Source organism: Hydractinia symbiolongicarpus, chromosome 14 (assembly GCF_029227915.1).
Source record: "Hydractinia symbiolongicarpus strain clone_291-10 chromosome 14, HSymV2.1, whole genome shotgun sequence".
NCBI classification, from domain to species: domain Eukaryota; kingdom Metazoa; phylum Cnidaria; class Hydrozoa; order Anthoathecata; family Hydractiniidae; genus Hydractinia; species Hydractinia symbiolongicarpus.
In genome coordinates this window covers 3,878,393-3,895,851 of record NC_079888.1, presented here as the reverse complement: position 1 = coordinate 3,895,851, position 17,459 = coordinate 3,878,393, and the positions used below count along the sequence as shown (strand labels likewise).

Below are 17,459 nucleotides of genomic sequence, written 5' to 3'. Positions count from 1 at the left end.
GACATGCACATCTTGGCTGCACTGCAATTGTGAATGTCTCCCACGGCATTACTTCCTCACATCTCATTATTCTCTTCTATTCTTCAATATAAATAATAATAATATTATAAATTAATAATAGCATACAGTAATAATATCAAGTAATGATATAATCAACAGGCCACACACGTGTATCTGTCCAAACTTCTGGCTGACTTAGGAAGCCCGACATCCCCATCAGTTAAAACGCGCAATGTGTAATTAGCCAGGACTCTTGCTCCCACTGCTGGACTAAAACCTTGACAACACTGCTAGCCAAATAGTTGTTCAAGGAAACCGTGCAGCTAGAGCAAGTGTCTCCATCTTTGTTGATGCGTGAGCGATAAGCCATTTTAAACCAGTCATATACTGAACTCGGATAACTGTGTCTTTAACAATGGTTGCGGTGACGAACGCTATGTGGTGATGAGGCAATGATACTCCGCATTGGTTGACCGAGTGACATCACATAAAACAAAACAAAAATGTTGTTAGTTTGGCAAACCCTACACAGCATTATGAATAGTATAGGGAGGGCGGGTGGGAATCTTTAGCTCTAACTGGTTGTTTGCAGAGCCAAACTTGAAATGGGTAATATACAGGTATTTATAGGCCTGTCCTAATAAGCGAGGCATCTTAAAGCTGGTAGGCGAGGCAAGTCTCCCATCCTGTATTGACCAATATTGTTTCAAGTAAAGTTTCCTTATATGTGATCCTAAGAACATTAGTAAGTACAAGGCAACCGAGACATTACTGCAGTCACCACAATTAACATGAGCTAAATGTTCATTTAGCTCCATATATTTACTAAATGATGTTATTTTTAAATAGTAACTCAGAAGTAAAAAACTTGCAGAAACCTAGAACTCTACACGACATTGCAGCACTGGGTTGTATTGGAGATTTTATCATCTGTCCAGAGTTACAAGCTGTTTAGAGCTTCTCATTTACACTTATTATTTGTCCCATCCTGTACTTGCCGGGTGGTGTTATGTGTTTGTGCTGTCACTGGGCCTGCCACGCCTTCTAGTTTTCTATTAGTGGTGCACACCAGATTTGGTTAAGCTAATATAATATGTAAACCAGTATTTCAATGATCCTTGTATTACTATCTGGGTTGATGATCTAAAAATATATACATGGATGATATTTGTTATTGAAAGGACTGTATGCTATAAGGGCAAGTTTGGGCATCTCTTTAAATAAATTTTGTGGGATTTTTTTATAGATCTTACAATTCCTGAACTTGCCTATACTTTAGCAGAAATGCAATACAGTGCTTTTAGGAGACTATTTAGATTATTCGACTTCATTTTAAGATATTTTAACGTATGTCACAACCTTCTCGGAAAATTACATTTTACTGGGTTATTTTCTAGCAATTTTAATGCAAGCCAAACAAAGGCCTTGTCAGATGGAATAATGATGCTGTCATGTATAAGTTTGCATGTTATAACTAATTCCACAATATTTTTGTGTATGGTTGGTTGCTCTTTTTTTACTTTGCTGTGCTATTTAATTTTCGTGTTGGAGACAAGTTTTGTATCTTATAGCAGTCAAGAGATTATTTTTAAGACATTAAAATTAAAGTTGGAGAATATTTCTGCCACTTTGCGTGAATTGCAAAAAGCATTCAAAATTGAATAACGGGGAAGAACTTTCAAACAAAAAGACTAAGAAAATGAATAAAAAACTGTAATGAAAAAAAAATTATATGTTATGTAAATATCTCTCACCTGGCACAGCTAAATAAAATTATTATGCTTAATGTGTTTTAAAAACCTACAAGTGTTTCTGAATCAAGTTTAACAAAAATTAACCTTGGAAAAAAATTGCAAATAAGATTTACTTTGACATTTATTTATACCTTGACTGGGGTAAATTGTGAGGGCTGTTTTTAAGCAAAGTGGATCAAACACACACCTTTCGAAACTTTATGCTGCAGTACTGGAAAATGAATGGTTAGGTGGATGTGTAATGCCAGTCTAGAGACAGAAAGAGTTCAGATGAGCTAAGAAGCAGGCTGAGTATCAAATACAGTATCCGTAGAATTAAAGATGTTATCCAGATAAGAAGATTGAATTGGCTGGGGCACTTAGAAAGAATGGAGGAGGATAATTGGGTAAGAAAGTGTAGAGACTTGATAGTTCCTGGGGCAAAGCCCAGAGGCAGACCGAGAAAGACTTGGCAGGTTATAAAGACAGACTGGATACAGAGGAAGTTGAGTTTAGATAAAACACAGTCTAGATCAGATTGGAAGAGGGTCATTAATATACCCCGTCCAACCCATGCTAGCATGGAAAACGAACGTTAAGCCGAGAATGATGATGATGATGTGTTAAAGATTGCAAAATATATTATTTTAGAAATCTAAACGAACATAACACGGTAAAATTAAATCAATAAATTGTTTTTGTGTTTTTGAAATCCAATGGTCCTAATATATTAAAAAAAAACTAATGCTGTTACTTTTTAAATTTTTTAGTAAGATTTCCCTATCATCGAAGCATACTTTTTAACATGCAAAAAGCATTTCTATCGTGTTTTAAAAATTTATAAACAAATGCTCTAACATTGCCGTTCGTGAATAAAAATAATAGATACTTAAATCTTGGTTAAATTTTCTTTTCTTTCGTTGATCTCTTGACGACTGTAGCAATTAAATACAACAATGGGAAGCACGCAATTCACATGAGCTAATTAAATTTTGCGAACAAGACATGAACTCTATTGTTTTCAACATGCGAGCTACCGAAAGCTCACGCAAAGGTGATAACTATCGCATACATGTAAAGTTACATTCGGGCGGTACTGTAACAAGCTTTCAAAAATGTCTTTGTGGTACTTTTTGTGATTTATGTCTGTTATTATAAATATGGTTGCTTGTTTGTTATCATCGTACTCAAACTTTTTATTTGTAGTAAAAACAAAACTGCGATTGACATGGTCATTGTTTTATAATGACAGATATCTTAGTTGCTTCAGCTGGAGAAGATGTCCGCCTATGGAAAACACCAGAGCTGAGTCTGCATGCAGTAAAGAATGGTGCAAATGCAAATGTTGTACATTGCTGCTGCAGTTCAAATGGTAAGAAATTAAAATTATGGAATGTTTGTCTCCTTGAATCCTACAAAATTATCATTAATTTTTTTAAGAGTGAACTTCCCATTTAATTTTGCCCTTATGAAGCTATCAGATAAAGATTATTGAAGTGCTCTGGAAATCACCATTGCCAGTCTGTACAATCATGTTCATATTTTTTTGGAAAATGACAATATTACCTGACGAATACTCTAAAGTCAGTCTGCTGCAAAAGTTTTACTCAGGTAAATATAGGAGGTCCAGAAATAGTGAAAATAGTGCTGGCTAAGATCTTGATTCCTTAGTGAACGAAAAGTGAACTTTGACATGTTTAAAGTGTGTATGTCTGACATGAAAAGTACGTAAATGTTTGTTTTTGGGTACAATCTTTGAAATTAAGCATTTTTTTTGCAAGTAATCATCAACACAATTGTCTATGATTGAGAAATCAGACCAAGTTTGGTTTGTAAATTCATTTACATCATCAGATTACGCTGTCTGATTAAAAAAGATTTGCATTTAAGATAGAACACAATCCTAATTTTTATATGCTGTACAATATGGTCATATAAATCGTTAATATAAGTTACACATTTACATAAATAAAAATATTTTGTAGGTGTAGTGTAACTCTCTTTCTCTAAGAAAATAGATTCAAGGTTATTCTTTTTGAAATTTACTTGACAAGCTAGATTAGGCCTCTATCAACTATTTTGATAATGACAGTGGTAAACTTGTAAGTATATGTTGTCTGGATTATCCTCAAAAAAATTAAACAAAGCTATTTGTTAGTTGTAAGGCCTATATAAAAATCTTAACTTTCTTAGTTTAAGTTATTGTGCTAGATCGATATTAAACATATGTTAGGGAGTGCTGCCCAGCTTAACTGGCCAAATAAGTTATTGCTTTAAAACAACATGTGGCTTGAAACAAATCATGACTGGTTACAATGGGTATAAAATAAATTCCATTTTCTATTTTTTTTTTACGAAAAGTTCATAATTTGGAAATGGATATTGACATATAGGCTTTTGTGACATAAACAACTGCGTAATAGTGTTACACTACCCTTAAGATTTACCCTAAGGATTTAAGAATCATATTCACGCTACCACTTTATATTTATTTTGCCATTCTCACTGGTCATAAACAGGCCTGTCAATAAGAAATTAACACCCGAGCAATAAATCACTCCCCCAAGGTTACAATAATTTAAACTGGGCGAGCAATCTGAATAAATAGAATAAGTTTATAAAGGCATATTTTATTACAAAGTCTTTTTATCTATTTTGTTTTGTGGTTCTTTTTTACTATAAATAATAGGAAAGAGATGAATTGATATTGCTCAGCCAGTCAAACTTTTTGTGGAATTGGGGGAGCAATTAATGGCTCAGCTAGTTTCTCATTTCTCAGAATCGGGGGAGCCTTTGCGTGAGCAAGAGCAATTGCTCTACCCTTATTGATAGGCCTGAGTAAACATTCTCACTCCTTAGTTCTTTAAAAAGCATATAATATTTCATAATGGTTCTGTTTTTTCTTTTGAGATTTTGTGTAATAAACTAAGTATATGCCCATGAATGAATTTTCCATTTACAAAGAAAGATTTGTCTTTAAACATTTTCATGCTTCCAACTTGAGAGTTATAGTTTAAAACAAAACCTTAAACAGTATCAAAAAGCAAACACAGAAAAGAGTCGTTTGTCCTCCAGGGAGAACAATTACTACAACTTTTTTTATAAAACTAGTCATTAGCATGTGGAACATTTGTTACTTCTCACAGCTACCATTTTGGCTCACAGACGGATTAAGACATAATCGGCAAGCATTATAATTTAGAATAAAAGTATTAAGAGAAAAAGTTCTTTCATCTTTGTGTCATATTTTTGATCTGTAAGTAGAGATTCATTTTACTGTCTGAATTTTTGTTTGCTAAGATGTATTTTTAAAAAAAAAATGATATGGATCAGTTTGTAATAAAATAAGTCAGGCAACTCGTATAGTTACTATCATTCTGTTCTCACAAAATGAAACTGATTTATCTTGTTCATTAATAAACTGAAATGTTTTTCTGTTAATCTTTTTTCTGTGAATGGTGTCAATTGTTTCTTCAAATTTGTTGGTAAAAAACTCATTTACTTTTAGGGCAGTTGGTGGCTTATGCACACGAAGAACAAGGTCTAAATGTTGCAAGTCTTACAGATGATTCTGTTCCTGTTATTAAAATACCAACAACAGTATGTATATCCAGTAGCTATGCCTTTCTTGTTTTGTGTTAAATTAATCTTTACACTGTCATCTGACATTTTCTTTCATTTTATGCAACTCATTCAACTCACTGCATTGTAAAAGACATCTTGCTTTAATAGATCATATGCTGCATTTTTTTAGTGTGAACAGTCAAAGCTTTAATAGATCATATGCTGCATTTTTTAGTGTGAACAGTCAAAGCTTTAATAGATCATACGCTGCATTTTTTAGTGTGAACAGTCAAAGCTTTAATAGATCATATGCTGCATTTTTTAGTGTGAACAGTCAAAGCTTTAATAGATCATATGCTGCATTTTTTAGTGTGAACAGTCAAATGTGATGTTTAATAGATCATATGCTGCATTTTTTTAGTGTGAACAGTCAAAGCTTTAATAGATCATATGCTGCATTTTTTTAGTGTGAACAGTCAAATGTGATATTTAATAGATCATATGCTGCATTTTTTAGTGTGAACAGTCAAAGCTTTAATAGATCATATGCTGCATTTTTTAGTGTGAACAGTCAAATGTGATATTTAATGGCAATTCACGATATCTCATCAGTGGCGGTATTGACAATATAATAAGTATTTGGGACATCAAATCGAGAACAGCAAAAAGGACTTACAAGGTAATTTTTCTTTAAAAAAATATTAATTTGGTGTTAATAACTTTAATAATTAACACATAACATTAACAAGAAAAGAAATTAGGTAATTTTACTGAACGTATCAGGCATGTCTTTTAAATATGCTTGTATATGGTTTTGTGGTATGCTAAGTTAAATATACACTAGTTGTTTAAACCCATGAAAGAGCCCACTCGCATAAAATTTTTAAAATTCATTTTTCTTTTTCACAAAACAATTTGATGTTAATTTCATTACCAAGCTTGTAAATATAATGTTTTAAATGAAACAGACACCAACAATAACAATGTTTTGTTGCTCATAACTTCACCATACACAAAATTTAACAAAGCAGTTTACGTCACGTTAAATTTAGATTGGATGGCATTTAAACTTGCTTCCTTTTTTGATCACGTGGTTTGTTCTAGCTAAGTAAAAATGTAAAATAGAATTTTATAAAAAATTATAGTTTTATAGAGGATGTTTTATAGACAATGTTTAAAAATTGTAGAAAAAATATACTCAACTTTAACTTTTACTGACAGCGTATCATAAGATGTATCATTTATCTATTTAAAATTTAGGATCATGTCAATCCAGTGAGCTATTGTTTATTTAATTACAACGACAATGTGATTGCTTCAGCATCTGACCATGGAGAAATCTTAATCACAAATGTACAAACTGGTGTTTCCTGTGAACCCATGACTGGTTCTGATACTCAGGTAGAAATAATGAGGATAACGTTTTCATTTTCATAACAGGATGTCCAACAGCCATGAAATATTTTAATATTAAGGTATTTTTAGAGGTTGCACACATTGATAGATTACACTTTATCAACAACTATTTAATGATTATTTTTCCCTGTAAAAAACTTTAGGAAGTTTTCATTTCTTTTCTGATAGTATTGGTACAATCATGGACTGTCATCGATAATGGTGCTTTAGTTTTTGCAACAACCCGAAGAAATGATTTTTTTGATTTTTTTTATTAAAAAATCTGTCTAAAAAATCTACACAATACTGGGAAATAAGATTTCGGAAAATATAAAGAACTGATTACTATTAAAAGATTTGTCCTTAACATTGTGTGTTTTACTTTTCCTAAATAGTGACTTTTCTATGAATTTTATAAATTTATTTTACATGAGTTCAGGTATACAGAAAAAATGCAGCCATACTACAGAAAGAACGATTTAGGACCATCTTGCTCAAGAAGTAATCTTGTTTTACGATTTTTAAGTAATTATCTTTGCATTATATCAGTGTTATTTTTTTATAGGCTGTACGTTGTCTTGGTTACTCTCATTTTTCACGCCATTTGCTTGCTTCAGCTAGTGACAGTGGAGTTATCAATTTATGGGAAACAAAAGAGAAGAAGATGTTATTGAAAAGTTTTACTGATCACAAAGCACCAGCTACTGGCTTATCGTTTTCACCATTGAATGATATGCTGCTCTGTTCTACTGGATTGGATAAAAAGATTGTATTCTACGATGTCACTGGAAAGAAGTTAGTATAGATAAGCTTTAGTCTGTATTTTAGTAACGAGATTAAATGACTGTCATGCAGTTCAGTGAAAGCCTTTCTGCCATCGTGCCGAAAACTATTTTGTTGCAAATCTCAACCTGTGTAAATAAAGTGTTTTTTTCCTTTTAATGCAATGCTAAGGTGAGGCTTTTACATATCATTTAAAAGATTCTTCCTTTTGTTTTTAAAATTTCTTAAAAACATATAGGTGAAAAAAAGCAAAATTAAACATGCTCAATGGAGATTTTAATTTCCTGACACTTAAAGAGAGCTGTGTTTCTTCAGCATGTTAAAAGCTTGAATGTGCGATTGAATTTGTTGTTTCAAATCATGTAAACAAAAAAATGCCTGTGCAAAAGTCATTTTTTAAGGCAACCAAGAGACAGTGAAAGACATCTTCACTTAACAACTTTATACCTAACTACAAATTACTGAAATAAAGGAATTACTAAAATCATGGAATTACTGAATTGCCTGGGCAAAAAATCATTTTTGAAGACAACCAAGAGCAATTGAAAGCCATCTTTACTTAGAGGCAACTTTATCACTTAGACAACTTTATACCTAAACTACATATTACTAAACTTTAGCTTTTTTCTCTTATTGTATTCAAATAATTTCTACTTCATTATAATTGGGAGAATACTTCACTAATCCATTTGTTTAAGTCATCAATACCTGGTTAAAGGTTTTATGTGCACTGCTTTCTGCAAACTGATGCGATTCTTCTTTTTACAGAACTGTGAAAACAATTAACACTGAAGGACCTGTTACATGTTGTGATTTTATGAATGATGGTTGCACAGTTGCAGCAGGAACTGCATCAGGTATGTATTAGTAGTTAAAAATCCACGTGTGTCGCACATATTCTGGTCATCAGATTTTTGTATGTCGAAGAAATCTCAGCCATCATTACTTTGTGCGTCCTTAGCATAAAATAGCGATTCAGTTAAGAATTTGAACAAAATTCAGTTGCTATTATCAAGATTACTGTATGTTCTTTTTGTCTTACTGATACAATAAAAGTTGTATAAAAAATCTAATGGTTTGATTGGTTTGTGACTCGGTTATGTAGGGGTTTGTTTACTGGTTTGTGAAATTATTGTTAAAATGGTACCACAAACACATGGAAATGAACGTTTTAGATCACATAAACAGTGATTTGACTTTTGTTTTGTAAAATTGCAATAGTTTAAAATCGAATCATCCTGAATTCCAAAAGAATTAAAACAACTCTTTTATTCTTTCTTCGAGACATAGGTAAATTTTTAGTTGGTGACCCGATACCATTTGAAATTACTGAATGTTTCTTATCATTTAATCTCCCCTCTTATGCACTGTCAATTTTGGAAATTTTTCTAGCCAGGGCATTCTTATTCCACCTCCGCCCACCCACTATTATTAATATTGGAAGTTTTTTGCCACCCAGAATAATATCAGTTTCAAAATAGGCTTCCTATAATTTTTTTTTTTAATATCAAAAGTTGAAATACTGAAAGCTTATCATCATGGAGATCCAAGAATAAATCTCATCTGTGGATAAAAAATAATTGAGCTTGATCAGTTCTTGTGCCTGGGTCGATATGCATAATATTAATTGAAGTGCCTTTAAACACCTAATACTTTGATATAAAAACTAATTAAGAATCCATGTGTAAAAACACATCAACAAATATGTCTGCAGTTACTGTTTTTAAGAAATAGTTTTGTATTTAATAGGCTTCTTATAAGTATTTCTGATTTCAAGAAAATCAATTATGCTTCAGGTATCCTTAACGCCTTAAGAATAATTAATACTGAGCATGATGCTTCAGAAGTTATGTCAACATTTTATATGATGTAAACATACCTTTAGAAAGTTAAAGTGCTGTTTTTGTTTACATTATTCATATCACGTTTCTTGTTGATTTTTGGTAAACCAAGTTTATTTAAAGCCAAACGTATACAGGCTTTTGCTGGCATGTTATATAAAATAAAAACATAAATAATATTTATCATTTGTTGGAGACAGTTCCAAAAAACATTGTTATCCTAAATGTGTGCTTCATGACTGTGATTTTGTATTATATTTTAACCTGTTGTTATTTTTGTGTTAGTGTAAAGTCATTTTAATTGTGTATTTGTTGTTTAGTGTTGCTGTGTGTACTGGACTTAGAAAATTTAATTTTTTTTCTGTGCTTCTAGCATTGTTTTAACATTTGATCTGTTGAACCGTCGTTGATGTTCTCGTTAGTAAAATTTTCATCTAATCATCCTATTCTGTTGAAAAATGTTTTATTTTAAGAATAGTGTTTTTACATATAGCACTATGGTATTAAGGAGGGGTTGCAGGATCAATTTAAATGATCAAAAAAACAGTATTTTATTCTTTCTTTCATAGTTTAATAGCTACTATTGCTATTTCATTCTCAGTAACAAATGTGTAAAGTATAATCAATTTAAATTTAACATGTGAGCACATGTCTTACTTACAGGTTAACTTTAAGTTTAAACACCCATCTCAACATTTTAAAACCTTAAAATTTTCGACAAAGCTTGACTAGAAATTTTTCCTTAACTGCAGTTTTTATATTTTATTCTTAATAGGCAATTATCCGCAGAATACAGAATTCCACTACTTTAGTAAAGAAAGGCAGGGTGACCACACTTATAATCTCCTAATTAACTGAAATTTAGGCCCAAAATATCATGCAGTACATTAAAAGGAAAAGATTTTCATAACAAAAGGACACATCTCAACGCATCAATGGTAACAATTATCGGCATATTTTCACAGCCATTTAAAATTTGTATAAATTTATCTTTAAAAGTATAAGAATGTTGAAAACAAGCATTAATTAATAGGTATTCAATACCTAAAAATATTTAATGAAACATAAAAAGTTAAGAGTGGAAAACTAAACGGATATCTATTGGTAAGGCGTGGATCTGTATAAAACAGGGGCTATTAAAGATCTGGAACTAGTAAGGTTTTATCTAGTTTGGGACAATAATCTAAATAATCTTTTATCGACACAGGTCGGCTGTATATGTTTGATCTCCGCCATGGCTCAACACCTCTTAAGGTAATACCAGCTCACAAGACGTCTATTCGAAGTGTTTCATTTCAAAAGATACCCAAAGAAAACAAGGTATAGATTGCAGATATGACATTTAGCAATAATTTATTCTGCTTTTTACATTCGTTTCTATAGGAATTAAAATCTTGTGGAGTCAAAACATTCAACTATTTTGCACCCTGTTCCTGGAAGCCCAGGTTGCCTCTAATAGGCAATCAAAATAATATGTTTCGCCCCTCTGATAGCTAGTGTGCTAGAGTCCAAATCTTTTGTTATATAACAAAGGACTTTTTTATTGGCCTTTTCAGTTCATTTGGACTTAAATGCCACGAAGTTTGCTTCAAAGGCAAATCTCTTGATTCACCTTGGATTCATTTTCTTGACGTCACCATCCGGGCTGTTTACCCGTAAGAGATAAAAAATATCGGATCATTTGTTCAATTTCATTGGTTTCTCACTTGCTTGGTCAGAAGAAATAGGAACTGAATAAATTGCACAAGACGTCACTAAGTTTAAATCCGGTTGCTGAGACTTAGAGTGTTTTCACTCAAGAAAGTTTCCAATTGCATAACTATTTGAGAGTTGAACACGAAATCACTGCAGTACAATCAAACAACAACCAACCCTCACATGTCTCACGGTTCCTTAACCAAGCAACAGTATCCTAATAAGATTAATTACATAGTTTAATGAAACCTCAAACTTCTCAATTTCCTTGATGTTCAATTTTTTAATGTTAATCCAATGGAAGGATATCTCCTCTTGTCTTGCTAATTAACTTCTTAACAATCTCATAATGGTTATTTGATATGTTTGGAACAATATACCTTCACGCATACGCTCTGCTAGTCTATTTGAATGCATAATTAAGGATATTAGGCATAATTAAGGAAATCGTAGTTATTAATTATCGGTCGTTAATTTCGAATATCGTTGTTAGTTTTTTTTTCCTTTTTCTATTACTGCTGGAAGACCGACTAAACGTTTTTCGTTGAGTTAACTTTGTAGCAATGGGCTGGGATAGATCTTTAAGAAAATCAATAAGGGTGCTAATGCAGGTAAACTCGACGCCCCAAGAAATTCATATTTTCTATGTTAATCTATTATATTAAAAGTCAGTCAATTTTATCTTAGTCTCCCAGGCGTCCATTGGATGAAGCATTGAGTAACCGTCGCGAAAACAGCTCTGTGGAAAAAACATACAGTGGAGAAGAGGCCACCTCCTCGAATCAGGAGAACTACCCAAGTATGCCGATGAAGAGCAGTAGCGGTTCTAACATTGGTAGCCCTATGCTAAGTGGGCGTGATTATAATGTCCATAGTATGATGGGCGGTCGTGAAAACAGCACCCTGGCGTTGAATAATGTTTTGAGTCAAAACAAAACACCCGAAATGATGATGGCAAATATTCCGTCGAAAGCAGCGAAGTTAATGGGAGATGAAATATTTTCGCCGATTGCTATAGGTATGTGGAAGTTAAGAATTTTATAACCTTTTTTGTAAGTTATTTTGATATGAAGGTTGTAAGTGCATTCATGCATGGATGAAAAATCAAGAAAGAGATTGAACTCTTTGTTTCTATTGAAATCATCCGTGATGCGATCAGTTTCAAATCTATTCATGTTGTCTTTTTAAATTCTAGCGCATTTCAGTTTCAGTAAATTTTATTCGTGATATTTCGAATGCCTGTGTTTAGAGCCGAACGAGATATTTCTGCAGTTTTTTTGTGAAAGAGCTGAGTTAAACTTCTTGAAGAAAGGTGTTCTAAAGCGAAGATAAATAATTTTTGTAACAGTTGGCGGATCAAGAACTCGTCTTGTCAATAGTTTTTTATAAAATAAATTTGACCTAATTTTTCGAAAATTTGTACAAAATCCTAGGTAAGCAATAAATTTGTTTATTTTCAATATAAATTTAAATTGTTTAGATCCTTCGATCCAAACCAAGAAAACAGTAGCATATCGTCAAAAATCGTCAGGTAAAGCGAACTTCACAAGACCACAATCTGTGTCTATCGATCAAGATGAGGTGAGATATAATGTCCCGTTTGTAAACAGCATGTGCTCTCCTTGCGTGCACACTACCGCAGAGTGTTCTATTTTTGTTATGATTTAAGTTTCATTGTATTGCATGGTTGTGTGGTAAGAAAGTTTGCTTCATAACCACGTGGACGGTGGTTCGATCCACAGCAAGGACATGTGCTGCGGATCCGCTGTGCATGTAACCTAGAGCAGCAAATTTTTTCGAGAAAAAAATTATTGTGTAACTTATTTTTGCAATACTATAGCTCCTATTCGCCAAACTAAGCTTCATAAAATTGTACTTTTCAGTTCCAATAGCAAAAATGACATTAGGGGAAAAGTCGCAAAAAAAAACGCAAAAGTCGATAAATCGCAAACACGTTATTGGATTGCGTGAATATGTAGAAATACGACGAGTAAGAGAATGATCTCTAAAATGATGTATTGTTCTTGACATTTACTTTTAGTGTTACGTTGTTAGAAACACTTTTTTCTTGTTATAATTTTACTTGAAAAACATTTTAAACGAAAACCGAAATCGCAAAAATGTATCGCACATTTCAAGCCTCTCAATCGCAAGAAAATAAGGTCTGCAAAATTATCTCCCCTTGATAAATCTGCTTGCTTATGAGACTGTTATCGATCTAAACAATCCTATACGTGACAGACTTAACACGATAAAAGCAGCACGATACAACGCGATTTGTTAGTCGTATGAACTACGTATTTTCCCTACTTAATAAACGATAATGAACGATAATAAACGATCGCCTTCCTATAGCTGTTCGTATCTGTAAACATTTTCTTACTTGATATACCAACATCTTTGTTGATTCATTTTTATAGCATGTTTTCTCACCTGTTCATACAATACGCAGCTAAAAAGATTTTTAACGTCTGTTCGTAAGAATGCAAGAGTTATCATTCATATAATACAAGAATCATGTTGTTTGCAGAACTTCGACATGTTGATTCAGTTCGCTTCGATTAATAAAATAATAAAAATTAAGAGAATTGCATTTCAGTTGAATTGTTAAGTTATCTATGTAGAAGTCTGTAACTTTTTATAAAAACAGTGTTTTCTGTTCTAACATGGAATACTCTTAACTTTTGGTTGAAAATCATCAGCACAGTTGAAATTGAAAGATATGAGAATGCTGAAAGGTGTAAAAGTCACCCCTAAGCTGCTGTTGTTGTAGCAACGGATAGACAGAAAACTAAATTTTGTGGGCAAAATACCACAAATGAAACCTGAGGAAAGAGGATGTTCAAGATGAGCATATTCTTATAAGATATTTTTAACTCACTTTTATCACTTTTATCACCAGCACAATCCAATACTTTAATACAACCCTGTGTTTAGAAGTTGAATTTTGAAAAGTGGACGGAAAAAAACTTATAAACCAAAATACACATAATTGTTATTGTGTAAGACCAAAGCAGACATAATTTTCATTGTGTAAGACCATGACAGATATAGGTGTTGTTGTGTAAGACCAAGGTAGATATAGGTGTCATTAAAGCAGACATCAAGGTCGCCTATGTAGCTGTGCTTTCGTTCCACCTGTGAATGCACTGTGACTGTTGCCATGTTTGAATTTCTTTCACAGCTGAAGTAGAATAATTTATATTTGATATACAGAAACAAAGTTAACCTTTATTTTTCAGAAGATTTCAGATTATTTTTCATTTGCTTTCATTCATGTTTGGTAAATTTATTTTAGGTTCCTAGACCTTCATTTTTTCGCAGTAAATCAGGTACTCTGTCGAAGTTCTCGTTATCTACTCGCAGCACTGATGATCTGTTGTCCACAATGAAAAAAACGACAAAAGAAGTTGAGTTAAAGGATGACGGAAAAAAGAGCGGACTGCTGGGGTTTAAGTCGCCGTTTAAAAAGAAGACGCACGTCAATTACAACAAACACTCCGACGAATCGGAGACAAGTTCGATCGATTCATTCAACATGGACGATAAATCGAACACGCTCAATGCCCGGCGCGGAAAGAAAGACCGGTTAAGTGACCGGTCAAACGATTCCGGCGGACGACCGCAAGAAAACGGTAAACTAAGTAACGGCTCCGGAAGATTATCTCCTCACGGTCGGCAAATAGATACTAATCAGTTATTGGCTGATATACAACACTCCTTAGGTACCCAGGGCGAAAACAGATCACCAAGTTTACATTCGGTTGACTCCGCCGGTAACCATGGTGATATGTTTCATTATGGCGGAGCTGGTAATGGACAGCCTGTTCAATTTCAAGTAGATTTTATACAGAGAATGATAGACGAAGCGATGGAAGAAAACAGGTGAGAGATGTGATTTATTATGATTGACAGTAAGGTTTGTGTTGTCCAATCAAACAACACAATTAGGTGCATGCGCAGTTCTAAAATTACTTGTGGTCTGTATTGTGCTTTTAATTTTTTTTCTCCTTACAAAATATTGTTCGTTTACATTACTTCGTTTGTTTGACACACTCTTATAAATTTATAGGATGGCTCTTAAATTTAACAACTATAATTTATGTCTGATTATAAAAACTTTCTCCTGGAAATCGTTTACTCTGATTCCATTTAATTTCTTTGCAACAGGCTGCCATTAGTTTCATTTAAATCCTTGAAACATCAAACAAAAACCTTGGAGATTCACGATATTACTCGGTGAATTTAGTGGTTAAACTCGCTAGGCACTAAAACATTCTAAATTTTGGTCCTTTTGCAGTGTAATACTTAAAGGACCTAAATAAACTGGACTCTTTCAGCACTTGTCATACATTTTTTATGACTGTTAATTTCCTGAATTTAATAGAGTGGTTGAAATGATCCATTCATTTCTTGTAAAATTCAAGTCACCATGAACAGCAAGAAGCTAAAGGTTAAGATCAGAAAAAATCTATTCAAAGATATAATTTTTCGTTGATTCTAAGCTATATTTGAACACCTATCCAAAATAAGGACCTATGTAAAAAGTAGAATCCAACAAAAATATCGAACGTCATAATTTAGGCTGATAATGTTAAAATGATAAAATGTATTGGAGCATAATTTTTCCATGTTAGTTGGAAGTTCTTCGCATTACTTCCGAACTTCAATACTACCTGCTTATAACGCGTTAAGTAACATGTATCCTTTATACCTATCTCTTCATGTCTGAGATTTGACCCTACTCCATCGCATTGTTTATTTAGGTCAGCCGTACATAACGATATGGTGAACCTACAAGTTGAAATGCTACGTCAGATGGAGATACAAAAGGTGAGAGTGTAACTTTTAAAGCCTGCTTTGGGTCGGGTTTTAATCAGTTACCCCTTAGGGGCTATAATTTTTCGGAAGCATTTTTAACCTTTTTTCGTCACAAAGTAGTCACATAATAATTGTATTCTGTATGCATGAAGTACGAAAATCGTAAAGGATATTTCTTTGAGCTATCAATTAGTTTAGTTTATTTTTGTACTTGGAGCTGGTGTTGTTTACCAGTGCTCAAAGCACACATACCCCCTTAATTCTAATTGTAAGGGTGGGTGCCATAGGTGTGGTCATGCATCCTTAGAATATTGTATAGAATATAGGAGAGGGGGGGTGTAGGTATCTTTGTTTTTTTGTTACTAACAGGTTTCATGGGGTTCGTTATGTAAATACGGATTTTTCTGTCATTGTTAAGATCAATTATTAGCCCTCGTGCATCATTGCCCATCACGAAATCGTAAAGTACTTACGCCAGGGCGGGTGTAGATTTGTGGTGTCATAACTATAGAATTTGCAGCCGGGTCGTGTCAAGGCAAGTTCACAAGGATGATTTTACTATTCGTTTATTAAAAAGAATTCGACTTGCATACTACGTGCATCATGATTTTTAGGAACAAATACGACAAATGATGCAGCATTATTCGATAAACGACGATCTTGTCGCCGAAATTGACCGACTTCGTGCCGAAAACGAGAAACTGCGAACGAAGTATTAACCAAACCAAAACGATTGTATTGCCGTTAATTCCATCGACCCGCGTTCTATATTCGGCGGCATTTTTGCTAGAGCCGCAATGTCTTCGATACGGGAAACCAATCTTCAACAAAACGTTCGCTGATTATTTAGCCGTGGTTGGTTATTTTTCCGTGTGGATCACGGATCAGCACAGCGGCCCTTGCGGCTAGTACCAAAAAAGGTGAACCATGTTTTTACGGCACGACATTAACTGGACAATATTGTCACTTGCTGGTGTATGTAGTCTGATGGTGTACTAGTATGGTATCGAAAGTGTCTTCACCGTAACTCTGTTTAACTGTTTAAGTTAAGAATTTGTATATTGTTGAATAAAATATTTATATGTATATGACTTGATAACCCTACTCAGCGGTGTACGGTACGACTCGATAACCCTTCTCACACGGTACGGTAGTTTTTTTATTGCAGAAACTTTGGTGTTTACGAACAACCTTTGGGGTATTTGTGAGGCAAACTTTCGTGATATTTTTTAAACTTTGTGAATGTTGATCTGTTTCTAAGTAAAAGAAAAGCATTGTAAGGAGTTGTTTATCAAAAAAACGGATTTTAGAAAAAAGTTAGGAAAACGCACTCTAGCTTAAAATTCGCGAAAGTAAATTTTCTTTAAATAAAGCAGTTAACACGAAACACCACAATACAAGATGGGCCAATTATGTATATGTTAGGTCCACCATAGCCAACATCGTATTGATTAATTCTTTGTCGTTAGCATAACATTTGAGAAGATTTGTAGATTTTTGTTTTTCTAAATATTTTATATTTAACTACATAGTTGTAACAATTCTTTCATACATAATGTGAAATATTTCTGATGAGAAATAGACAAAGTTAAACCTGTCTTTTTTAACTGAAACAAGGACAACCCTA

At 33.2% G+C, this 17,459-nt stretch overlaps 1 protein-coding gene across 1 annotated transcript; it reads left to right on the top strand.

Moving 5' to 3' along the window:
• The first annotated feature begins 2,918 nt into the window (after nucleotides 1-2,918).
• LOC130625373 (protein NEDD1-like) lies at nucleotides 2,919-17,459 on the top strand. The gene is made up of 12 exons (XM_057440455.1): nucleotides 2,919-3,105; nucleotides 5,242-5,333; nucleotides 5,860-5,976; nucleotides 6,558-6,698; nucleotides 7,258-7,487; nucleotides 8,244-8,332; nucleotides 10,524-10,636; nucleotides 11,699-12,029; nucleotides 12,492-12,592; nucleotides 14,310-14,896; nucleotides 15,778-15,844; nucleotides 16,447-17,459. The coding sequence occupies exons 1-12, from the start codon at nucleotides 2,979-2,981 to the stop codon at nucleotides 16,549-16,551; spliced, it is 2,100 nt and encodes a 699-aa protein (XP_057296438.1). The 5' UTR covers nucleotides 2,919-2,978; the 3' UTR covers nucleotides 16,552-17,459.

Bases quoted from the DNA above. Each gene is read 5' to 3' on its own strand.
- LOC130625373 (XM_057440455.1), top strand. From the start codon at position 2,979: ATGACAGATATCTTAGTTGCTTCAGCTGGAGAAGATGTCCGCCTATGG. The intron at 5,334-5,859 runs GTATGTATATCC...TGCATTTTTTAG, and splicing joins TTATTAAAATACCAACAACA to TGTGAACAGTCAAATGTGAT. The intron at 7,488-8,243 runs GTTAGTATAGAT...TTCTTTTTACAG, and splicing joins TACGATGTCACTGGAAAGAA to AACTGTGAAAACAATTAACA.